Consider the following 26,074-nt stretch of genomic DNA (forward strand, 5'->3'; position numbering starts at 1 on the left):
ACGTACCTTGACAAGTGTAGGGGCACTAACCTTCCAGAGAAAAGCAGTTTACTACAATTGTTGGTTGAATAGAATACTGTGGCATCTTTGACAGTTAAAATCTTTAGTTTTTATTAGCTTTTTATGTGTACAAAATATTTAATAATCGAAGTTTGAAAAAGTTCGGGGCAGACTACTCTGAATGTCTGCGATATGGCTGATTGTGTTTTATCCATTCAGACAGTATCGCTGATTTGGCCGAAGAAAGGAAAAGTCATGTCAAGAGATTGCGAAGATACCGTCATTTTTAAAAAGCCTGATCTTCCAATATGTGCGTTTCCTCTAATTGCAGATATAAGGCGACAAGGAAAACTTTGCGATGTAACATTAAAGGTATGCATTCTCTTGGCAACCATCGATCGACACGGCCGTTTTCATTATTATTCCAACTATAATCAATGTATTATTTGATATCAGTACATTCATTGTAAGCGGAAAGTGAAACGGCTGTCACCAAATGATTTTTGCATAGTTGTTGGACATTATGCCATTTGTTAGATCGGGGGGAATCTCAAGGACAGTAGTCTAATTTTTATTTTCAACGCGAAAGCAGCATTAATTGTGGGTCTATCATTAGATACAAATAATTTTCTTGAAAACTAGAAGAAGACAGGCAACAATGTAAGACAATTTTCTTTCTAAACAGTGTCGAAAGCCATCAATTTTCAAAATGTTTTCACATGAACCATATCTCCATTAATTTATTATGTACATGTTAAATTCGTATGAGTAAAAGAGAATGAACGAATTTCTTATAAGTTACGTTAACGGCCACAGTACGACAACTTTTGTATTCAATCTAATTTATTCAGCACCTTTGTGAATGATTTGAAATGTGCTTTCACTCAGACTCAGTCTTTATTATGGCTGTTGGTTGACCAAGCATTGAAAAACGCTCCCTGCTTTTAGTCTGAGCACATATTATAGAATATGACTTTTTTAGCTCTCTAAATAATTGAATCACTTGGATCTAGAGTTTGACATGTTTGTGATTTTATGACACTTTAACATAGGTACAAGGAAAAGGGAATATTAAAGGGCTTATTAAGATACTACCACACAAGACTGTTTGTCATCACAAAAGCAGATTAAAGACTCTTTGACTCCAGAGTTAGTGTATTACTGAAAACTTCTAGTAGTTACAGCATGAAAGATGTAAGACTCCAATTCTTGGAGGCAATTTGGAAAATACACTTATGTGCAGTAGTCAATTGAAGCTCAAGTTCATTTTAGAAAGTTGTTGGGAAGGGTATTTGTACAGCATTTAAAATGCATTATTTTAAATTTTGCAGTTTCAAAAGATATAAATTTCAAGTCATCTGGATGTGTTTTTGAATAAATAATATTTTTATCTTGGAATTTATCAGTGGGGAGTTTTACGCTTTGTCTCATTATTATGTATTTAGATTTACTTTTTCAAACATCACAGGTTGGGGAGCAAAAGTTTTCAGCACATAGAATTATACTGGCAGCCAGCATCCCTTACTTCAATGCCATGTTCACCCATGACATGATGGAATCAAAACAGAATGAAATAACTATGGAAGGAATTGAGCCAGGGTACGAAATAAAAAAAAAATGCATAAATTTTTCTATACAATTATTTATCAACCTATATATGTACCATAAATGGTTTCATTCCTGACGCCATGTTGAAAAATCAGTCACTAAATCTGTTTTGGATTTTGACAGATTTCGCTCTTTTGGGAGAAAATGCATTTAAAATCTGCATGAGACTGGTATCACTGTGTTTCATAATGTGTCTATGCAGTAGTCTTTTATTTTTCACTCCAGTGCTCTGGAAGCGTTGGTGAACTTTGCCTATACAGGAAATGTGGCCATAGACAAGAATAATGCACAGTGTCTTCTTATAGCAGCCAGCTTTCTGAATTTGCATTCTGTGAGAGATGCCTGCTGTAATTACTTCAAGGACAGGTTTGTTAAGTCAGAAATTGTGAACTTTGCCTGTTGAGAATAGATATGGCTAGAAAAGTACCATGTGCACACACACACACACTCTCTCTTTCACTATGTATTAGCCTATACATATACCATAAGTTGAGCTGGTTTTCTTAACATGTTGAGAAATGAAAGTCACTAAATCTTATTTTAGCTAGGACTGACTTTCATCATTCTGGAGAAAATACATATGAGATCTGTGTAATACTGATATCATTGTGTCATAATGTGTTATTATGTGTCTTTGTGGTAGTCTTGTATTTATCACTGCACTGTTTTGGAAGATTTGGTCAGTTTTGCCTATTCACATATTTGCAAACAACCTTGCAAATTACATCAAGCATACATTTTTGAAGTCTGTTCTCAGCTTAGACAACTCAGAGAATATTATCTAGCAGAACAGAAGATAGCTGTACTATCCCATGAGTCCTCACACATCTAGTTTAGTTTGAATAGCTTGTCTGAGTACTACTAGTGCTTTTCTGGAACAGAGCTAAACTTTATGGCCTTCCAAGTTGAAAGGTTATCTGTTAAAGCAAACCAGTAAAAAGTGGTTTATGGGAAACAGTTTTGATCTATAAAGTTATGGACTTTTTGGTTATTCAAAACTTGTTGCTTATTTAATTGAAAATACTAGAATATCAAGTGAAACAACTATGTTTTTGTTCCAGACTAAATGTACAGAATTGTCTGACACTACGGGCATTTGCTGATCAATATATGTGTGTCAGCCTTGTGGAGGCCACCAACAAATTTATTCAGTTCAATTTCAAGCAAGTTTCAGATACTGAAGAATTCTATGCACTTGGAAAGCAGGATGTTGTTGAAATAATTTCTTATGATGAACTAAATGTCAACAGCGAAGAGGAGGTATATGACACTTCACAGTTTGATTGTTGTGATAAGAGCACAAAGGGATTTTAAAAGTAAAGACTAATATCTTCATCAAATTTTGGTTCTATGTTCAACAGAATTTATTTCCAGGTTTCTTAGGCTATTGTTATTAGGCATTATCTAAAAGAGTAAATGTAGGTTAACTGCATAATAGGATCTGCTAGAACCACACCTTCCAATGAGTATGCAATTCTGTTGATTGATTGCACACGTTGCTGTATGTTACTACTTTCTGAAAGTCCCTCATAATAAATTGTAGACTATAAATAAACATCCTTTCACACACCTCACGTTTGATCTTATTGATAAGAGCACACAAAGCTTGGTGGATGGTGCATTTTCATGGATTATTGATGTGTAGGTCAGCTGGTGCTCAAATAATATCGTAACATAAGTAGTATTTAGTTTTACTTCTGCATGCTCAGTAACATCTGATGTAAACAATTTACAATACAATTTGCATATAGTTTCTTTAATGTCCCTTGTGTTATATTGTCACAAGATTCGCAACGTTTAGCTTATGTTGATTCCTTAGCGTTAGGAATTTCAAAGATGGCTTTCAGATAATAAGACAAATCTGAATGATTCCCTCAGTCTTTCTCATTTCATTTTCCATCCTTTTTCTTTTCTGTACCATCATCTTGGTATCAGTCAGAAAAATGTAATTCTGTATACCATCTTTTCACAATCTGTCTCTGTCAGCCAGAAAATCATCCTACTATATCCCATCTTGACATGTACCTTTACTGTAACATGATCGTTATGATTCACCCCTGTCTGTCTAATGACTGTAACTGAACTTTACGCATAAGAATCAACACTTTATATTCACTTTGATTTTTACCTGCTACTGAATTAATATTCTTGCCTTTTCACCATTAACAAAGTCCTCTTGCTTTTCTGTTTTCCAGACTTTAGATCTGCTCATTTAGTCAGATTATATGATGTAAATATATTTGTAACAGTTGTTCACAGAGAAAAATGCATCAGCGATGTAATTATTTCTTGCATTAGTTATATCATATTTATCAATTAAGATTGCTTTTGACATGGAATTAAACTTGCTACAGTCATAATAAATGGTATGGCGATCATTTAAAATAAACTTGTGATGTATATTATAACTGTTAGGTTTTTGAGGCTGTACTAAACTGGGTGAAATTCAAAGAGGCAGAACGCAAAGTTTTCCTGCCTGAGCTGATGGTGAAGGTTCGACTTCCACTGCTGACTCCTCCTTACCTCAGTGATCGTGTAGCCACAGAGAATCTTATTAAAAATTCTCTTCTGTGCAGGTATACACTGGATGTTAAAAAATTACGGTGATGTTAATTTCGTATTTAGTTTTACTTCTGCATGCTCAGTTACACATGCACATTTCACGCACACACTCACATAAAGACTTGAGTATGTCTCTGCATGTGTATGTGTGTATAATATATTTGGAATAGATGAAGAAGAACTCTTGTAAAGTGCAATATGTCTACAGGAAATGACTTATTATGCTGAATAATGTACAGTTATACGTTAAACATACTTCACCTCTCAACACATATGAATATACAAACCAACACATAGCACACACACACACACATGCACATGCATACTCACAAATATGAGTAATATGGAATGTATGTGTCTACAAATTCATGACTATAAATGCTTATCAATGTAGATATACTTGTGTAAATAAATGAGTTAATTTCAAATTTAATGGTCTTCATTAAAAAACTGCAATACATACATGATGATGAAGTTGAGTGTTTGTTAAGAATGTAGTTACATAAATATACTTTTTTTCTATGATTTCTGCTCAGGGATTTGCTGGATGAAGCACGAGATTATCTGCTAATGCCAGAAAGACGAACATTAATGCAGACCTTTAAAACTCGTCCTCGCTGTTGCACAGATATTCCTGGAATAATTTATGCTGTTGGTGGTCTTACACCTTGTGGTTAGTATTTTTAGAATCAAGTAATTCATTTCAATCATTTTATCATGCTAACTGTGTGTTTTTTGTTTTTTTTTTAACTGTTGATGTATCAGAGAAAGAGAATGTGTATGTATATTCATGTTTTAAAAAAGTGTTGTTTTAAGAGTTTGACAACAGTGCAATTATTTTTTTCATGGCTGGAAGATTCATTTAAAATATGTGTACCAAAAAGTCTTGAGACAGAGAACTTTATTAAGAGCATGTGGATGTTTAGAAATAATTGTAGGATAAGGGACTTCTGAACATTTTTGTTTTAACCAATACATGACAGTGGCAGTGATGTCCATGGTACAAAACTCCAAAATAGTGTTTTATATTTATTTATACACATATCATACATTTTTATAAATGGATATCACGTCTAAGAGATGTGCTTACACTGATTAATCATTTCAGGCAACTCGCTGAACACTGTTGAGCGATACGATCCTGTAACAGGATGTTGGTCTGTGTCTGAGTCTATGAATACAACTCGAAGCAGGGTTGGTGTTGCTGTTTTAAATGGTAAGTTATGGCATTTTTCTGATTTCCTTTATTTAATTACAGAAACCAGACTATAAGACCATAATATTGTAAATCAAACTGTTGTAGATATACACCTGGGTTTTGTTTCATCATGTTTCTTTTATTGACCATGCCTTTCTTACTAAGACAAACCATTTTAAGCTTTGAATGCTGTCTGAAAACGTGTACATAGTGTCCGTTTTCAGCAACAAATGAGTTTGTGTCTAGCTTATTTACCATGATAGGGGTGGAGAGCATGCTTTCCTAAAATATGCTTAATGTTGCTTAGATAAATGTGTTGTGTTTTTAACTTATGCATTTATTTTTTGGCAAAACACACATGAACAGATTAGCTACTTCATCAAGCATGTTGTAATTTATATTTAATGTTAATGATTAATGCATTTATCTCAAGACTCCAACGTTAATGCTATGGAAAATATTTGCCATCACAGCAGATTCACATTAGGTTTTTTCCCCCTTTCCGAACTAAGTATCAAATTGTTGATAATCAAATTCTGGTGTCTTAAGATGATTTATTTCCCAGTTTCCGCTTATATTTTGTGTTGATGTGACAAGCAAGTACATACAACTTATGTACATATATATGCAAGGACATGCATGCATGCACACACACACACACACAAATGCATTGGTAGAGTACTGGTCACATTCATCTTTTGATGATGGACAGCCAGTAAGAAAGCAAAGTAAAAGTTGTCCTCTAAAGTTTTTTGGTCCTTGAGGAGTGAGATTTTTCAGGACCAACTTTTTGTGAGAGTGGTGCCTATCTCCTCTCCCTCATTTCATTACCTTCCCTAACCCTCTGTGGAGTTGGGTACTCATTGCCAACAGTTGGTTGATGGGTGAAGGTTCCCTGCACCACACTAGTATTGAACTGGTGTGCCTCCAGGTTTGAATACTAGTGTTCTACCCACTTGAATTCTGTGATCTGATTATGTAAACAAGGTCCACGTTTTTGCAGCATGATGGGCATAACAAGAGTTGGATGCTCTCTCCTTTGGATATCATACAGGGAGCAGACGACAGACAGTTTTGTCCGCAGCCTATTCATCTGCTTGGTGGATCTCCAGGATCCCATGCTTGCTACTGTCAAGCAACAGAATCTAGTGTGGTTCAGTCATATCATCTGAGATGACACATTGCTAAAGATGGTTTACCAAGGATGTTGAAGGAGATTAACACTGTGGCAAGCAAAAGAAAAGCTGGGGGAGTGAAAGAGTGGACTGACTGACCACTGGGGGACTTTCCCTTCTGATGTGAATTCCCCCATTATGTCTACCTTACAACTGGTTCCTCTGGTTACCAGTTAAGGGAAAAGAAATTGGCAGGTCATTAGGACTTAGTCGCTCGATTGTCGCTACGACTATCAAGGATAAAGATCGCATCCTTGAACATGTGAAAAGATCTGCTCCTATGAAAGCGACAGTGATAACAAAGCATACTGCACTGCACAATATTTTACTGTACTTATGTTTATTGATAATTATGTAGGGTACTGTGTTAGGATAGGTGTTTGGATAGGCTAAGTGTTTGCAGTACTGTACTGTTATTATGGTACAGTACTGTATGAACGTATGATCCGACTTACGTCGAAATTCGCTTTACGCCGCCGCGTAAGAATGGATCAACGTCGTAAGTCGAGGACTACCTGTACTTTGGCAAGTTGCATCTTGTAATGATTTAATATCAGTAATTTAAATTCTGACAGATTTATTGGATTGAAGAGGGATGTAATTAATTTGCTTTATCAAACTAGTAATGATATATTTTTTTAAAATGTCAGGGCGACTTTATGCCATAGGAGGTTACAATGGAGTTGATCGACTTAATACAGTGGAATCATTTGAGCCTTCAATACGAAAATGGAAAAAAGTTGCTTCCATGAATTGTAAACGCAGGTATGCAGACTTCTTTAAATGCATGACGTTAAAAGTAATATTATAAACCAGTTTTTGCTCACAACTTGGGAGAGTTGGTGGGGGGAGGGGGGAATGAGAGGGTGAGAAAGTGTGTGTGTTGCTGCTTGCCTTCCTGTATATGTTTGTTTTTTTATGGATAATTTGTGCTGATGAATACTTCTATTTAAACTAATGCTCCAGCAGTCTAGTGGATTATATGTGCTGTCAACTTTCCACTAGGTCATGTTGCTACAAGATGACAGACCCTCTCCCACCAATACCCAGTCCAGTGTTTGCACTATACCTTTCCAAGCGGCGTCATGCTGAACAGGCCTGACAGTCTACAGACTTTTTTTGCTTAACAGGAAGGTCACAAATCACACAATTATTTCTGCAAGGATCTGGCACAACCTCATAAAAGCTACAACAGTGTACATTAAGTAGGGATTGTTTTGGATTGTAGGGCATCTCTTAGGCAAGCACAAAGGCACCTCCACGCTACCTACTGCCATTCCTTTGGAACAGCTGCCTGATATGTTCTGCAAATTCTTTCTGGGGAAAAACTGACACAATCAGGGCAGGGCTGGACCAGCAGTCTTACAACCTTAATTTTCATATTTTCACTGGAGTGCTGGTCACCAAGGTCACAAAGTTACCAAATAAATCCTACTCTCAACCTGATTTTGATGCACTTCCTGCACAAGTGCCTTAACTAGATAATTCCAGTTACTGTTCTCATCAGTAATCACTCAGTAATCAACTGGTGTTGTGCTCTCATCGGTAATCATTCAGTAATCAACTGGTCCTTTTTAAGCATGCTGTCAACACCCCACTTCTAAAGAATCCCAGCCTTCACTCAAATAATCTTAAAAAACTATCCTCCTGTTTCCTATCAACATTTTCTGTCTAAAATACTTAAAAAGGTTGTTTTACTTCAACTATTTTAGTCAGCCTATCATATGAATCATTCGACCCAGATGTGTCATGGTCAGCTGTATCAAATGTAGCCACAGTGTACTTGAACCATTTTAGTCAGCCTGTTTTGAGAAGCATTTAGCAGAGACAGCATAGCTGCATGTGGTGAATGACTTACTATCTGCTTGTGACATGGATCACATCTCCTTACTGGTGGCTGTGTTTGATTCATATGATTATAGCATTCTGTTCCGGCATGTTACTTTTGGTCTCTCTGCCATAGGGCCGCAACAACACCACGCCATAGGATTCATGAGCTCCACTGGCTGTCATTGATTTCAAGATTTCTTCACCACATTGCCATTGTCTTCATGGCTTTACCCCAGCATACCTGCCTGAGCTACTGATGCCCTAACACAGTCTTATTATCTATTTGCGGTGCTGCTCTCCTCGGTTTCTTGCATCTGACAAGAGAAATTTGACCTAACTGTTTGAAATTCTCTGCCCCTTTCTTTTTGATCTGTATGTACAACTGAAGCTTTAAAGTCTGGCCTTAAAACCCATCTCTTTAGCAAATAGCTTTCCTAATCAAGCAAACTCTTCCACTTAGTGACCACCCTTCACACTGCTCAGTTCTTCATCTACATCCACACACTTTATTTATGTTTGCAATGGTGTCACCCATTTGCTGTCACTTGTTCCATTTCTATAGTTGACATTCATTTGTAGTCTTTCATGCATAGCACATTGATCTCATCCTCGCATAGAGAAATTCATTTAAGAGCAGTCACAGCAGGGAATGATTGAAATGTGTGGAGAAATAGCTTGTACTAAGCTCAGTCTAGTAATTTAATAAGCATTTTTCACTGTAGCAGAGCTTTAACATTCACGTTATGTGTATGTTATTTTGCAGTGCTCTTGGAGCAGCAGCTGTAGGTGGAAAGCTGCTTGTGTGTGGAGGCTACGATGGTGTGTCATCACTTCACTCAGTGGAAATATATGATCCCAAGACTGACTCGTGAGTTGTTGTTGAATCTTAGCCTGTTAAAGTTTTCTTATGTGCTTCATCCTACAGGATGAAGTGAGGCTTGTCTGTAATGACATAACACAGAAGTTTACATCATATCATTCTAAGGCTATGGGCACTGTATACACACACACACACAGAAGTATCCCTCTTTGTTGCACATATGCATACATAAACATGTCCAATAGCAAGCAACTCCTTACAGTACTAAGACATGAATCATGTGGATTGTTCAATGTACAGAAAATCAAGAATTGTTGTTTAGCTACATATCACTGTTTTTGCAGTCCATGATGCTAATAACTATAGACTTTGAATTGTTACTTCTGCAAGAATAGGTTAATCAATACTCAGGATGGATAAAAGTGAAAATGCTTTACCTTTCTCATACGTTTTGACTTCCACAAGTCATATTCTTAAGTGAACCCTTTGTTCATGTGGCATTTACTGGTATGAAATAGCTGAAATGCAGAGTCAACAAAGATTTATGCCAAAGGCATCATGCATTTCAAAACACCTATGCTCAGCAGCCTCCTTTGTTTATTCCAAAGCTTAGTCTGATTAACTTCTTAATCCAAATTCCATATATTGGTAATGTACCAGATGAAGCAATCATAATATCTGAATGACATGACATAATACATACAGCATCAAGGAGCATAAGGGCTCCAGATGTTAACTTCTGACAGAAATGGAATAATGTTAATATTGATGCATGTCATAGGCATTTGTGTTCTCAAATTCTTAGGTATGTTTATAAAGCCTTTCTAAACCCAGCTGAACAGCTGGCACGTTTTACTCCCTTTTTTATCTTTCTTTTTATTTTCTCTCTCTTAGCCATAAGCATATTAATCACAAGCCCTGCTGTCTACAGCTCCTTGCGGTGTTCTCTTACTTTCTGTTGTTTTTTTCAACATGTATATCTTGTTTTTACTGTTGTCAGGGACTTGTTCTTTTTCATGATTTAAATGTGCACTCAATAAGTGATGGCATCTCTTATGGTAAAACATTTAAAAACTAATCAGATGAAGTATGTTTCAACCTCTATGAAGTTAATGTGGTGAGTTTACCTTGTAGGAGGTACACCTTTATCTGCTTGGTGTTAACTCCAAGCATTACTGAGGCTTGGAATTATATATAAAAAAATATAGTACTTTGGGATTAATTAGTACTTGGGATTAATGCTGCATCTAGTATGATATGAGATTACCACGAGGTCGTGCTCTCTCACACACACATGCAAATGATATTGTCTTAATTATTTTATTTAAAACTCCTTTTGCTTTTTTTCTTTTTCTATTCTTTTTCACTTCTCTTCTGCAGTTTTTGTTTCATAGCTGTATTATGCATATCTTTTTTGCATTCTCATTGTAAAACATTGAAGTCATACATTTTCATGGCAGATGGATGCTTGTTGCACCAATGAAAAATCATAGGAGTGCTTCTGGTATGGCTGTTCTGGATGGGGAGGTATACATATGTGGGGGCCATGATGGACTTTCCATTTTTGATTCTGTAAGTCCTTTTATCATTTGTTGTAGTTTTGTCTACTTTGCATGTGTGCACATTCCTTATGCCTATAAGTGTACAAGCAGCTCCTACTATATTCCAGCTTTGATTGTAAGTGGCTGAATAGGATCTCTTTTAGTTAATTTCACCTGAAAGAGTAATCTATTTGGCAGGTTGAGTGTTACAACTGCACAGAAGGGCAATGGCGAGATGTACCCAGTATGATTTCCAAGCGCTGCCGCCTTGGGGTTGCAGCCCTTAAGGGTAAACTGTATGCTGTTGGTGGCTATGATGGCGCAGTTTTCCTGCACAGTGTTGAATGCTATGACCCAAAGGCTGGCCAATGGAAAGAGGTGTCACCAATGAATATGAAACGAAGTCGGGTAGCTGTGGCAGCTACCCATGGAAAACTGTTTGCTATTGGTGGGTATGATGGACAGACAAAGCTAACGTCAGTGGAGATGTATGACCCTGAGAAGGATAGGTGGACTCTCGTGGCACAGATGATATTGCATGAAGGAGGGGTTGGGGTAGGGGTTGTTCCAAATGAAGATCCCAATTATGATCCCATTTAAAACCAAGGACAGTCAGTTCATAAACTTTTGTGAAAGTTGTTGCCAAACACATTTTGTGGGCTGGAAAGATGTCTGTTAATTTGTCTTGAAAGGTTCAAGTAGATTAAGTTTTGCTGCAAATTCATTCTTTTTGTCAGCAGAAGAGCCTAGGTGTTCTATAGATTTACAGATGTCACAGAAAAACAATCTTTTACTTCAAAAACTTCATTTATTTCACTTAAAATTTATTTGGAATAGGGTAATAGTACAGATTGTGATCAGGAGTTTCCTGTTGATGTGTGTCGATCTGTGATTAAAGCATTTACCTGTTTGTTTTTGCCACTTGTGACAATAACAAATGTACACTCAGGATTCTAATCTGAACATGTATATTGGATAAATTAGGAAATCATTAGCAACTTCCTGCAATATTGTGAGAAAACAGTATTTCTAAATGTGATGCAAACTAGTCATGTAATATTTTAATTACATGTCTTCTCATTAAATTTTTATGTTCAGTTTTTCAGAGTGTGATATGTACAATACCTGGAGTGCATTTTAATGTAATTGTGTATGGTACAGTGCAGGTATGATGGGTACTCTGGTTACATTCAGTGACCAATATCATCATGTGTGACCATTACAATCATGTGTGACCAATACAATCATGTGTCATGGGTTCATATCTTGTTCTTTCTCTGCATGTAGCATTTGCGGATAACTGATTTGCCATGATTTGATCTTAGTCACTGGCTCAATGTAAGTACTGTTGATCCTCCCACCCACCCCTTCCACTCTCATACATCTATGTGTGCTTATTCATAGGTGCCAGGATATTTTGCTTGATGCACTCATAATTATTTGCACAAATATCTAATCAAGATGAGACCTTTGAATCTCACCAATAGTTGGACATTGCAAACACAGATGTTATTCTTGTACTTTTATATCAAATGTGTTTCAATAGCTTATGACTATAATCTAAAAAAAAAAAATGTGGATTTTTGCCTCTCATGTGAAATTGTGTAGTGATTGTTCACCATTTTTTTCTCTGGCTTTCTTACCCCTTATCACTTCGTTCTTATCACCCCTCTGGCTACCTCTTTTAGCCCTGGGGTGTTGTTGTATGTTTGTGTTTTTGGGTGAATTGGTGCTTTATGCCAAGCCATCAACTAAGTTACATCATGGTAAAGCAGTCAGTCCTGTCAAGAGGTGCCACAGAGAAAGAACAATACACCTGAGACGAGATTTGAATCCAGGACATTGAATCCACTGTATTGTTCACTGTTGCTCTACTGGACAGTCCTGAGTGGGTGAGAAGGTTGTGTATGTATTTGACTACACAGTATGCAGGACCAGAATTTAAACTTTCAGCATGTATATGTAGCAAATTAGAATGTAGAAACCAAGTGAAATTTCTGTAATCTGATTTTGTGTGTGTGTGTGCGCTCACGTATGCTTGTTAGCAATTACAAAAATATAAGAGTACAAGAAGACTGGCATAAGCCTTAGATACACCAATGTGGTCAATAGATATTTTTGCATGATATCCTGAAGAAAAGCAGTAGGAATTATTTTTTCAGACAGTTTTTCACATCAGATTGCTGTGACCTTGTTCAGCTATGGTGTGGACTAACAGGATAATGATGTTAATCAAAATGTCATTAGGCAGTTTAACAAACAGGAAAAAACATTGCTTAAATAGAACATCGTACTGTATGACTTATAAACGAAGCAAACAGTGTTGAGAGCCTATCACTAGTAAACATTAGGCACACTGTGAAAAAAGTACCCAAAGAGAAATGCCTGTATAAGACAGCAAAGTGTTATTCTGGAAGACCACGAAGTGTTGATTTTTATGCAGGCGCCTGCAGTCTTTTATACACTTGGAACCCATCATTAAAGCTGATTCACGACTACCATGGGGACGTCTCGGAAGAGAACCGGAGGTGAAGGACGGGCTCAACTAACTACAAGCAATTTTCAGTTCCAAGTTTGCCTGAGTCAGCCAGTGAAAGTAACAGTAGCGACGGCAGCAATGGCGAGGCTCAACAAGAACAGCAGGAGCATCAACTTCAAAACCAAATTCAAGTTGTACAAGTCCCTGGTCGTTCCCATCATACTGTAGGCTGCGAAGCGTGGACCCCGTTGACCTAAACAAAGAGGATTTAGCCATTAGAGTTTAAATGCTTCCGAATTTCCTGCATGGAATGAAAACAAATGACTTTGTCGACAATTTAGTTGCCGGTCTGGTCGGTTCCCCGGGAACCGGACCTCTGTTCTCCACCGTCGAGCAGCGAAAACTGGTTTGGTTCGGGCACGTCTCTCAGCACAACACACCACCCAAGACAGTGTTCCAGGGGTGTGTGGAGGGAGGTTTCGACTGTGCAAGCAGAAAAAGTGATGACTGACCAACATCAACGGGCCGTCAGATGGCCCCACTGGCGCACCTACACCATTGCTGATCGTCACTCCAACGTCTAGTCACAGGAGAGAGAGAGAGAATTTAGCGAAGATCGGCCTCCTGAGAGAGCATGCAGTCGTCCAATTGCTTTGTCCAGTTAATCTTTTCACTCGGAAACCAAGCCTACAACTCAATCCATGAAATAGCTGACGTTCCTCACTCATGTTAGAAATTTGATCGGGCCGCTTGAGTACCCGACACACCTGAAACAACATGTTCTGTTTGTAAGGGGAAGTTGTCAATTACTTTGTCAATAATGGAGGCGATTTTTTTAGTTGTTTTGTTTTCCGCCTTCTTTCGCTCACTCACTCAGGTTTGAAGTGAAGAATGGCGCAAGGCAGGAAATAACGGCCACTCCTTTGGCGACAGCAGTGTGAACATCGAGAGGGCGGAAGTTGGTATTTCTTTATTTGACTTTTTTTTGCTAGATTAAAAAGTAAGGAGTCGCATAAAACAGTGGACGAAGGGGAGTGAGGGGAGTGGGGAACAGGACATGTATGTAGTTCCCCGTGTTTAGTCTCCCAAGAAGACGCGACCTAATGACTTTCTACTGAACCAGCCACAGGCACGATGATCTGCTCCATGATTAGGAGCATTACTCACAAAGCTATGAAGTCTTTGCATTACTAGGGAAAAAAAGTATAAAAATTCCCATTTGTGCATTTTTTTTAATGTTTGAGCTGCATTATCCAAAATAATCCATTCATGCCAAATTTCTCATGTTTTAATCTATAAGATATAAATTATATTTCTCATACTGTAGGCTGTAGCTGTATGTTTTGTTGTTAGTTTATCTCACTCTTTTAATGGCGTTCGATTCACTGGCACATTTTGTTCGTTGAAGACGTCTACTAGTATAAGGCTATAGTCATCGAGCTACATTTGCCTTATCGAAAGAAAATTAAAAAAATTCTTTATTATAACTGACTTAATTTTTTTTATTTCGAAGTCTGTAACTACACAAAATATTCTTTGTGTTGGGGTGTCACCGAGAATATCTGCCAAAATGCCGGATACTTAACCTTTACTGATTGTAAAGGCAAAATAAAACTTAAAATCTCGTAAAAAGCAGGATCAGTTTGAATCTCGTCTATTTTCATGTCTGTTTATGTGGAAAAAATTGAATGTTTTATTGAACGTTGTGTTTAATAAGAGAAATTATACGGAACTCTTTGGTTTGCTTCAACGAAGTCTCGTCCTCCGATGACGTCATCTCGATCCCAATGTGAGCTAATGATATGATTGGATATTGCTCATAGTCATCTTGATTGTTATTACTAATATATATAATAATAATATACTGTATCATTAATCCAACTCACGACACACCACCGATCACTTGAGTTCAAATCCTAACAATGAGCGACACTTCCTCTCCCTCGCTGACGTCACACAGCACGCCACAGCCTTATCACCGCCGTCACAGCCTTTAGTAAACCTTTAAGTTGTGATAGAGAGCAAGTTCTCACCACCGCCGTCACAGCATTTAGCTTTAATGTGATAGAGAGCAAGTTCTCACCACCGCCGTCACAGCATTTAGTATACCTTTAAGTTGTGATAGAGAGCAAGTTCTCACCACCGCCGTCACAGCATTTAGTATACCTTTAAGTTGTGATAGAGAGCAAGTTCTCACCACCGCCGTCACAGCATTTAGTATACCTTTAAGTTGTGATAGAGAGCAAGACCGCCGTCACAGCATTTAGTATACCTTTAAGTTGTGATAGAGAGCAAGTTCTCACCACCGCCGTCACAGCATTAGTATACCTTTAAGTTGTGATAGAGAGCAAGTTCTACGTCACAGAGTATACCTTTAAGTTGTGATAGAGAGCAAGTTCTCACCACCGCCGTCACAGCATTTAGTATACCTTTAAGTTGTGATAGAGAGCAAGTTCTCACCACCGCCGTCACAGCATTTAGTATACCTTTAAGTTGTGATAGAGAGCAAGTTCTCACCACCGCCGTCGCGTAGGACAAATGGCGGAGCAGGAGGCGGAGTTATGTGACGTGAAGTCATCCTCTTTGGTCAGTCGATGCATGACAGTCCCCATGAGAAGTCTTCACAACAACCACAATTTAACCGTAAATAAATTTAAAAAAAATTCACGTAACTATATCTGATAGGATCGCTGTTACTATCACACCCTACTTGTTTGACGCCGCCCCGTTCGCGTCATTCACAGCCACTGTGATGATCAACTCATCATTGCCGGGTTATCGTATCAGGAGTTTCGTACCTGTCATTACTGGGCAATATAAAAAAACCACTAATAGAGCGTTAAACGGTTTGTCCTTTGCTCATTGTACATCTGGTGTGTCACGCTCCGAAGATTCCTTTCATAGTCCCAATTAACGGCTCGAGCTCGAACCAGCAAAGAAAATTGATTTGCAATAAATTTAATAAAAGTGCTCTGATTCAATTGTTAAAATACCACGTCAGCTTGGTTTCTAGTTACTACTCATTCCCTACTGCCTCCCGTCTCTTGTAAAGTGGATCGAGCTTGCCTGCAGGGATGGGAGTTCTCCGTCCGGGGACGGATTTCCGTCCTGAGAAAAAATCTCAGGACGGAACTGGGACGGAAAGTAAAGTTCAAAATTTTCACTGATTACGAAGGACCAGGGACTATGAATAAAAAAGCGAAAATTTCTCGTATCGTGAACGATACCATACGCTAGTGGTAATAGGCAGAGGCGGCGTTAGGAACACACGGGGCCTGGGGCCGACCATCCGCGCGGGGCCGGGGTAATGGAGTACGTGTATCAACATCACTATTGATATCATGCCGGAAGCACTGATTTATATCCAGTTAGATAGGCTGGATTAATTTCGCGAAATAACGCATGAATTTAGTGTTTTAATTGTTTGTAACCTTTCCCACCGTCTGTGACAGTACCGGCTTTTTCTTACAGCGAAATAATATGGTGACGATAACTTAATAAACTGCTTGTTATTATTGTCGGGTTTAATGTGAGGACATGGGTTCAATAATTTGCTTCATTAGAACTTAGAAGCGTTTTCTGATCATCAATTTTTTTGTCACAACTTGTTTAACACAGCTAGCAATAAGTCAGAAAGATGACCTCGGGTAAGGTGACCAGACGTTTCGGGAGCGAAAGCGGGACGCGTGCCGATGACGGTGTCGTCACCGACAAAGATCGCCGATAAATAGGGGGAGGGGGTACTTTCCTTTGACTTTACCGAGTAGTGATGCTTTCAACGGCAGATCTGTCCACGCCACTACAGTATTCCATTTAAAATAGAAAACCGGTATTTAAAATTTAAATTAAAATATTCCTACCTTATCTCCCGCTCAGCCAACTTTGCGGACGTGCAGGTGAGGCGCTGTATAAATTATTGTGCCAATAATGGTCCGGCACCTTCGTCATCTTGCGGGGCTGTTGCTCCCAAACCTTATTTCATAGACCGTGAATCTCCTTGTAAAGTTTCAGTCATTGCAAGATTGTGTCATACATTTTTTCACAAGGATTTCGTGAATTTTTGCTGTCAAAGTTGCACTTCACAATTAAAAGTCCTTTCAGTGTTTCCACCTTTAACTGTCTTTTCACTGGCGATGTTCGTATCGTCCCCAACATAAGTTTAGTCACTGATCCGTACTCAAAGAAAACGATTACTGGAAGCGAATAAAATGCCGGGCAGCGGGAACCTTTAATATTATGGATGACATTGTTGAAAAAGACAGAACCAACCTTACACCTAAAAATGTTGAAGCCATTGGGTTTATTAAGTATGATTTAAGGGCCAGAGGACTGAGAGCCATACAGATGGTCCCCGGTGACCAAATGATAAAAAATGTGATTTCTGCACATGCATCATATACAGTGCATTTGGAAAGAGAGGCTCATCTGGCTAAAAAACAAAACAGGACACTGCATGTTTGCCAGAATGCTGTCCAAAAAAGGAAGTTGGAGGACTGCATCAGCTTCCAGCCTACTAAGAAGCAGCAGTTACCTCATCCAGCAACTGAGCCATCAACACAGACAGCTAAGAGACCAACAGAAACCACACAGCCTGCCAACATAGTAACTGGACAAATTGACATTTTGACAAATACCCCGAAAAGCCTGCTCCCAGAATGTCAGGGAGACCAATGCAAACATCAATCACTGGATTTAAAAAAATAAGAAGTGTTAGGTTTTGGTGGGTATTGGATTTTTTACTTGTTTTTATTTGCCTTATCAAAATTAAATGTTGATAAGACAAAAGAGATAGGCATTGAGTTTAGGAAAATAAAATTTTGTTTTATTGTGTACCTCTTGAGACAGTTAACTCCTTTAGGTACGTAGGCTCTGTTTTTGATTGCAGGCTAAAATGGGATGTAAACATGATCAGCATGTGTACCTTCAATAGCTGAATAGTTTTTCAGTCAGCACAGCAACATTGAGCTGTTTTTATCAGTCATTCATTGAAAGTCTTTCACTTTTTTCCTTCATATGCTGGTTTTACAGTTTTCTGTCCATGATATGAACAGTTTGAACCATACTGTCCATTTTTCTAAGATAATTGGTGTTAAGCACAGAAATTTGGATTCCTTTTTATGATCAGCAAATTGTCACAAAAGTTTACAGCATTTTGTCCATACCAGAACATATCCTAGCAGGAGAATTTGTTATATTGAGTTCAGGCAGGCAAACATACTATGCCTATATGCAAAAGCAATAGGGACTTGAAATGGTTTACAACCTCTGCAGTCCACATGCTCAACCATAGATTATAGATTAATTGTCAGTTGTATGTGTGCATGGATGTGTGATATAGGTGTACCTTAAGAATGTTTTATATATAAGAATGCACGTTCTTATAATGCACCACTCGCCTAATATTGTAACTAGCAGTTTTTTTAAAACTTTTGTAACAAAACACACTTCCCAAGTTATAATTGCCCATTAGGGTTAATAAAGTTGGACATTTGTCATTGTTAACTACTAAAGACATTGTATGACATATGTGTGTTATGTATGTGAAAAACGTGAAATGCGTATGCAACCATATGTCATATAACGTAATATGCATATGCTCTAGTACTACATGGCTCTTGAAAAATCTTCAGTCCCAGGAAAATTCTGGCTCCCACCCATGTTGCCTCCATGTAGGGAAATGCGCTATATACATCACTGCTATTACTGTTTCTGTTATTACAGATTTAAAACTAGTTCAGATGCCAGTGTCTGATCAGTCACCTGGTCCTCTTATGTAGGTGAGAAACATGTGACAAACGAGGTACAGAAAATGTCGGTTGTCAAAAGCGCAAGTGTAGGAGAAATTATTGTAGTTCTTTTGAATGTAGATAATTAACAATTTCCTAACTTAATAATAATAACGTTAATTTATAGAGCGCTCTATCCGGCCATCAAAGCGCTTGACTAAAAATAATATAAAATAATAATAATTATTATTGTAATAAAAAAAGACAAACTGAGAAAACGCAAAGAGGAATCGGAGAAGAACCAGTAAGAAGTGAAAGTTTCGCAAACCTTCAGAGGAAGAGGAGCAGGTGGACTAGTCAATAGACGAAAAAAGGTGGAAGTTATAGAAAAACAGACTATTATACATCCATAGTGGTGAACACTGAAAAATAGATTGATTTGGAAACAATAAAGAGGACGTAGACAGACGTGCTGACAATAAAGTTAAGTGTTTATGGGTAGTGATGGCTGTGGAAGGGGTAGCTCTCCACCGTTTTGTCGTCCGTGAATCAAGGTTGAATTTTAGTGTCTCCTCATCTGTGATGTTTGTCACTAACGGCCTCAGCAGCCTGTTCTTCGCTTTGCCATCCTACTTTGGCTTTTTGACTTTACAGCCTTTTGTACCTCCTTCACTGAAACTTCTAATTTTTTTTTCGGGATTGTGTACTAAGGTCTTTTCCATTGTCTGATCTGCGAACCATGCACTTTGAAGCACGTCCTGCAGAAAAGATTTTGGATTAATGCGTTTCAGTGGTTGGTACTTTCCTTTCATCCTGCCCGAGAATAAGCGGAACATCATGGCTAAAATGAAATTTAAATTCTGAGAAAAATGCATTTACTATCTGAGATAATGACTATGACAATACAGGCATGTTGTAAGTCTGTACAAGTGTAAACTTTCTTTATACCGTAGAAAAATGAAGGATATTAAAGTAGAAGGCTCTGTGTTAATAATCATTATGCTGCTTGACTCCGGCCAGGTTTGAACAGACTAGCTTATATGCACAAACACAATATCAGACCGCTGATCAGTCTCAAGTGGTTGATTTTTCTGTAATATATCCTACTATGGAGCAGGAACAATTCCCCTTTCAAAAAAAAAAAAAAAAAAAAAAAAAAAAGATGAAAAAAACAACAACCAAACAAACAAAACAAAAAAGACAAATGCGCTTTGTCTCGAAACAATGGAAAATAATCATTTTTCATGCTATTTTTGTAACTAGAAAAAAGGGATGTCTCAGCAAAATTGGATGGTGGTTTGTTGTGACAGGTACTCAGTCTATTGCACCACATGGACTGTGACGACTGTATTCATAGCATTGTTCTGTGCATAATGCATATCATCGATAACATAAACTAATGTGTGGCCTCCTGTAATAGCTGCGCATCACATAAAAAATTCAGCCGACCGTGACGCCGCCTAGGCCGGAAAACGCTTATTTCTCTAAACAATTAACAGATGTGGGAACAGTTTGTGCCACGTGCGTTAACCACCTATGTGATGTCATCGGCTCTGGCTGAATGATTGTAAATTTACATTTTTATTTACGTACAGCTCTGAGCAGACCCACACACTGATCGAGCACTCTTGATCAGAATAGAAGCTGCCCTCGATTGATTCCTGGTATAGGTGTGTTTATCTTACTCCAGCTGATGGAGGGACAATCACGAGTTTCTGGTCACACGTTTGGGAGCATTCCATCATACCTGAAATATTTTTCGATCTATTTTATCTCTGTAGTTGATTGTTTCTCCTGTGTTATTAGAGTATTTGGTATGGTTATTTCACACCAAAAAATGCATCCAAGTCAGTTCTAGTCAGCACATGTGTTTGTTTTTTATGTCTAAAATATACAATGATATTTTGATGGATATTGTGTTAGAAGTCACAGACGAGTGAACGAAACTAATACGCGCGCACACACACACACACACGTGAGCGAGAAACGAATAATCTAGGGAACGAACCTGAGTCAGGGAGTTTTTGAGTAAATAAGTGATAGCAGCAGCACGTTTATACTTACGTAAACCTATCGACTGTTAGACCAGGAGGGAGGCTGAGTATTATTATTATTACTCGAGACAGTTCCGCTCACTGCATACTTATGTAGATTACACAGAACCACTTTAATCTACAGGCACGGAACATGCTGCATCTCTTCGATTAAGCGCTTTGCTAAAAATATAACCTCAGCATAAAAATATAATATATAATAGTAAACAAAGAAAGAAAGTAAATAAAGGAAAAATTCATGTTCTCACCAGCGCGTTAATTTGTTCCAAGCTTTTTTTTTCCCCGCTGACGTAATTTCTGATGACGTCAAAATGTTGCAGCCCACCATTTTGACTGTCAGTGTTTCTGCTCACTGTCCAGGAGAGCTGTGTCCATGGCGAAATAAGGTGGAAGTATCTGAACATTCAAGCCTCGAGTAAGTTGATCTTTTACCTAAAAGGATGCCGTGTGGCTTCTTGAAACCACAAAGTAGACTGTGGCTTATTCTAACAGCACTACGTCGTGTACGTTAGTTAATTCCTGCTGTTAGTAATGCGATTATCAGCGTGTCGGACATTTTGAAAGGAGTCGTCGTTTCGACTAAGTCTTCGAATTTTTTTTTAAAAGAAAAAAGTAACTTTTAACCAAAAATTGTGAAATGGCAAACAGTGTAGGTGAGGCATTTTTACCAATGAAAGACAATGCAAATCTATTTTTAGCGTCGTCTGCTAGGAAAGTTTCATAAAGGGAGCATGCTTTATACTCAGCGCCTACCGAAAGAAAAGAGGTACGCAAATTCTTCAGAAAATATAAAGAAGGCGCAATAAAAAATTCTACAAATATCATTGAGAGAAAGTGGAGTAAGCTCTCTGTCGGAGTCAACTCGTTTGTCCTGTTTTCACGTTTCCTACTGTCGATTTTCAGCAGCCTTCCGTCTCGTCTCGGGTACCGGCAACCTTCCCCAGGCCACACTCCGATCCACCCAACCGTTTCATTTTTGCTCCACGTGACAACGACAGATGCCGCGGAAGAAGAAGCCAGCTACCCGGCAGATCTGGGCTCCGTTCCGAGAATTCTGGAAAATGTGTTCTCAAGTGCAAACAGCGTGCTGCCGCTGGTGCTCCAAGAATTATATGACCATCATTATGATCATAGTTCATACCTTCGACATGACATTACTATTTCTACGCAATATGTCTTACTTTTACTCGGCCAGAAATGATCGCGGTTTAGTAACCGCGGACGATGAACAAGGAGCCGAATCTAAAAATTACAAGCCTGTCACTAAACGGCGACAATACAAACGTTGAGAGAAAATTGTTGAAAATCTTATCCTTTCTCAGGGTACCCACGTGCACATAGGACTTGGAAACAGCCAGAGAAAGAACATTTGGACGAAGGGGAAGAGGGCATAAGGGAAGTAGAACAGCCAGGACGTGAGCTTTTGCCGGAACGCTCGAGATCGCGAAGAACGAGGTCGAGGCCGTCAACTCCTCTAGTCCTTGGTTCAAGAGAGATTCTTCTGAACGTGCACCAAAACGATTGGACGTTTTCCGGCAGCACCGGGTCAAGGGTTGTCTTCAACGTGGATGAGGGAACAGGAGGCGAGGAAGGAGATGGACTTTGGGAGGGAGGAAGGGCAACGGGGTGATTCTGGTTTAACAGAATCTCTCGCAGATGAATTGGACGCCAGAGAAAAGGGGAATAGCAACCAGACAGACCGATCTCACAAGCCCAGGTCTAGTCCAGACAAACGTGTTTTGGAATTTCCTGTGACAAACAATTAAAGACCTTCCGCCCGCGTAAGATATGCATCTATCTGAGATCTGGTCAGCATGTATGTATTAACGTGTGAAAACGTTAAGGTCGAGTTACAGTCACCATGAGATCGAGTTTGGAACAGTTGTATGTGAAGCCAAAGATGTGTCAGAAGAGCATATATCTATGGCAACACACACACCCACACACATGCACACGCAGATATGTATGCAAGCACACACTCATACTCAAAAAGGCACACACATACTCGCGGGAAATGACCCTAATAGCGAACAACGTCCTATACGATGTATCTGGATCGTAGTCTTCATTAAATCCTGCTTTCGAAAGCGCCAGATAATAAGGATTTCGATGTGCAGTTACATTTTATAATCCTCAACTGGAGCACCTGAAAGACAGGCAAATTTCTTTCTGAATTTTCTTTTTCTACTTTGCCTTGTTCACTGTATATCAAATGTACATTTTGCTACCTTCTAAGGAAATACACTTTATCAACCTGACGAGACGAATACAAAGTCGGCTGCAGAAATCTTCCACAACTCGGAGAACTCTTAGAAGATGTAAATTTTGCTGTATCAAAAGCTGTTAGCATTACATATTTGATAACCTATATTCATGTTTAGTGTCCAGAGAGTTCGTTTCACTGTGAAATAAGATGGGGGTATTAGAAAATCAAGCCTTGAGTAGGTAGATCCTTTCTTTAAAAGGATGCCTTTCTTTTGAAGTGGATTGGCTGTATCTCAAATTTGCGTACAGCTTTCGTGTATATTGTTCAGTTCTGTTGATACCATCAGAGTGTTCACGATGTTCAACAGAGTTATTCTGGTTTCGGAAGTCTTCGGTACTCTATTTATAACACGTCTTTTAAAAAACATGTGAAATTAGTATATGTATATAGGATAAAGAGACGCAGAATGTCACCGAGGACAGACAACGCAAAGTGTCTTTAGTGTCGACTGCTATGATGATGGAGCATGCCAGCCAGACAGCACTTGACGAAAAAATATCTTAAACAAATTTATTATGAAAAATAAATTAAAAGCAGTGATAAAGATGCTTTATGGAAAGTCGAGCAAGTTATCCCACCTGCCACACTGGCAAAGATCGCAAAGATCGGCCGAAGTCGCCAGCAAGCTGACAATGGTCGACATGATTGTCGTCTTGCCTTCACCTTCAGTGTTTTCTCCTTTCGGATCCCGGCCTCCCTGTGTCTTGTTTTGGCATTCAACCCAGTATGTTAGCCGTGTCATCGCACTGCTGCAACTTTGGACTCAGAAAATGTGCTCTTGGTACCAGTGGTTTCGCGAACATTGATTTGTCTATTATTGTAGGTGTCTTAGAAATGATAATGTTTCTCAGCAGTGTGTCGTGCATCTACATATAAGCAGACACCATGACACGATAAACATATTTTACAGGTCGCTGATGCCCTCGCCCTCCGGTAGATTGAAAAGGCGGAAGACGAGCGGTGAGCCACGGGATGGAAGAAGAGGACGAACAAAAGAGGGAAGGAAGGAAGCCAAGAAAAGACAGTCTCCAGCTGCTGTTGGAATCTGATCGACACTTCAAGGCGCTCCGACACGCCATGGGACTGGCAGAAGCTGACTCTTCATCCAGCAGCTTTGGATCGTTTCATATGTTCAACTTGGATGACCCGGATGGTGACACAGAGATGAGGAAGATGCAGGTTGCAGCGAGAAAGGACAATGAATCAGATGAGCCCCCACGTGAGGAATTTTCCCTCCGGCATGCAGGACACGCAGTAGCGTTTGACGATATGCATGCGGAGGACTCAGATGCCCCGCAGTTGTCTTTTCCACGCTTCAAGACAGGAAGACTCGTTGGCGCCCCCCTGCAAGCTCTGACAAGGGAAGAAAGTACACCTTCCTATAGCAGTGTCGAGTCGTTGAATATAGCCGACGTGGATGATCTGGTTAATGAAGAAACGGTGACGGATATGGAGATGCAGGAAGCACCGAGGAGAAAGAAAGAAACAGGTGAGACCAGATGGGAAGAATCTGCCCACCGCAGAGCAAGGAAGAAAAATAAGAAAAATGAAGAGAGACAGGAACCGGGAGATTCCTCTTCGGAAAACTCTGTCGGAAACATCTGTGACGAAGACAGTTAGAGGAATGGCAGTCACACAAGCATTAAGCTCATGGATTCTGGATCACGCACAAAGGATTCAGAACCTAGATGATCTGTTTTGGAAATTCGTGCGGCCAAAAAAGAGAGAAAAAAAAGGATCAAACCGTAATTTGCTCAGCATGTTGATGTCCTCACACAAAATTACACACGGCGGATAAATTCCACACAGACAGAACAATATAAATCAAGGGAGCGCTTAAACATTTGTTCTAAAATACCGCAAACTGATCAGCACATCAACGAAAAGGTCTATACAAATATCATTTGGGCTTTACCCTCTTATCAGTTCCACTACATGTTGATATCCTGAATAGAATTGATAGAAATTATGCACATCCTCCATCTTGGTGGAGAACTCATGCTTCTCGAAACGGGCATATAACATTAATGAAATTTGGTCACTTCATGTCTTCAACATGTCGAGGAGGCCTTTACTTTCAAACATCTAGACTGGCCGTCGGCAACGGTCATCTTCCGAAGAGCCTGTCGCGCTGTATAAATAGCATCTTTGCAAAACTGGTAGCCATATAAATAGCATGGCAGACTTGTCTGCTTCTTGAATCTGTGAAGAAAACAAGGAATTCATTCTAATTTAGCACTGCCTTTAAGCTCTAGGGTCACCCAAGGTTTGTTGTTAGGGAAAGCACGTAGTGTTTTGAGGAAACGAGATAATTTACGAGAAACAAACACAAGAAGAAATGGTATCGATTAACTCGTCGAGTCTGGTCTGAAGGAATAATAATAATTATGATGATAATTATGATGAATAATAATAATAATAATAATAATAATAATAATAATAATAATAATAATAATAATAATAATAATAATAATAATAATAATAATGCGCCATTCACCAGCACCATCCAGATCCAAAGCGCTATACACACAGGAGCATGCAATATTAAAACACAAAGGTATGCACGAATACTGTGGTAAGTTACAAGCTGTGTTAGTGTTCACTTTGATACAAATGATCAAATAATACCAAATGATCAAATAATAGAGAACCGCGAATAAAAGCCAACCAATATCCACAACATCTGCAATCACCATCAGAAATGGCGAATTTGCTCAGCGAAGATGATAGTGATGAGTGCAACAGCGAGCGATGACCACAGATCAGAAATGAATCAAGTCACACTCTGAAGATAGAAACGGGGATTATCCAACAT

General features: G+C 38.8%; 2 protein-coding genes and 1 long non-coding RNA gene across 5 annotated transcripts; 2 read left to right on the forward strand and 1 right to left on the reverse strand.

The window, feature by feature from the left end:
- Positions 1 to 2: 2 nt before the first annotated feature.
- LOC112556626 (kelch-like protein 18) lies at positions 3 to 14,697 on the forward strand. Of its 2 annotated transcripts, XM_025225797.1 has the most exons (12): positions 3 to 59; positions 220 to 372; positions 1,469 to 1,599; positions 1,834 to 1,974; positions 2,670 to 2,868; positions 4,024 to 4,184; positions 4,707 to 4,843; positions 5,279 to 5,386; positions 7,194 to 7,308; positions 9,137 to 9,241; positions 10,654 to 10,765; positions 10,933 to 14,697. In XM_025225797.1, the coding sequence occupies exons 2-12, from the start codon at positions 256 to 258 to the stop codon at positions 11,332 to 11,334; spliced, it is 1,728 nt and encodes a 575-aa protein (XP_025081582.1). In that variant the 5' UTR covers positions 3 to 59; positions 220 to 255; the 3' UTR covers positions 11,335 to 14,697. The 2 variants fall into 2 exon arrangements, with proteins under 2 accessions (XP_025081582.1, XP_025081581.1); XM_025225796.1 differs by lacking the exon at positions 3 to 59 and having other exon boundaries at positions 66 to 372.
- On the reverse strand, positions 9,181 to 15,156 carry LOC112556630. Its single transcript, XR_003097793.1, has 3 exons — positions 15,107 to 15,156; positions 9,631 to 9,711; positions 9,181 to 9,315 (listed from the first exon to the last, which is right to left on the reverse strand). It is a non-coding gene; the product is annotated as an uncharacterized LOC112556630 (long non-coding RNA).
- Positions 15,157 to 21,292: 6,136 nt separating this feature from the next.
- Positions 21,293 to 25,443, forward strand: LOC112558088. 2 transcript variants are annotated; one of them, XR_003098068.1, is made up of 2 exons: positions 21,293 to 21,408; positions 21,897 to 23,406. XR_003098068.1 is itself a non-coding variant. In XM_025228286.1 (2 exons), exon 2 carries the CDS (start codon positions 24,232 to 24,234, stop codon positions 24,877 to 24,879), a length of 648 nt encoding a protein of 215 aa, XP_025084071.1. In that variant the 5' UTR covers positions 21,305 to 21,408; positions 24,170 to 24,231; the 3' UTR covers positions 24,880 to 25,443. The 2 variants fall into 2 exon arrangements, 1 of the variants encoding a protein (XP_025084071.1); XM_025228286.1 differs by lacking the exon at positions 21,897 to 23,406 and adding an exon at positions 24,170 to 25,443 and having other exon boundaries at positions 21,305 to 21,408.
- The last annotated feature ends 631 nt before the right edge of the window (positions 25,444 to 26,074 follow it).

The sequence above is a fragment of the Pomacea canaliculata genome, linkage group LG2 (assembly GCF_003073045.1).
Source record: "Pomacea canaliculata isolate SZHN2017 linkage group LG2, ASM307304v1, whole genome shotgun sequence".
In the NCBI taxonomy this organism is placed as follows: domain Eukaryota; kingdom Metazoa; phylum Mollusca; class Gastropoda; order Architaenioglossa; family Ampullariidae; genus Pomacea; species Pomacea canaliculata.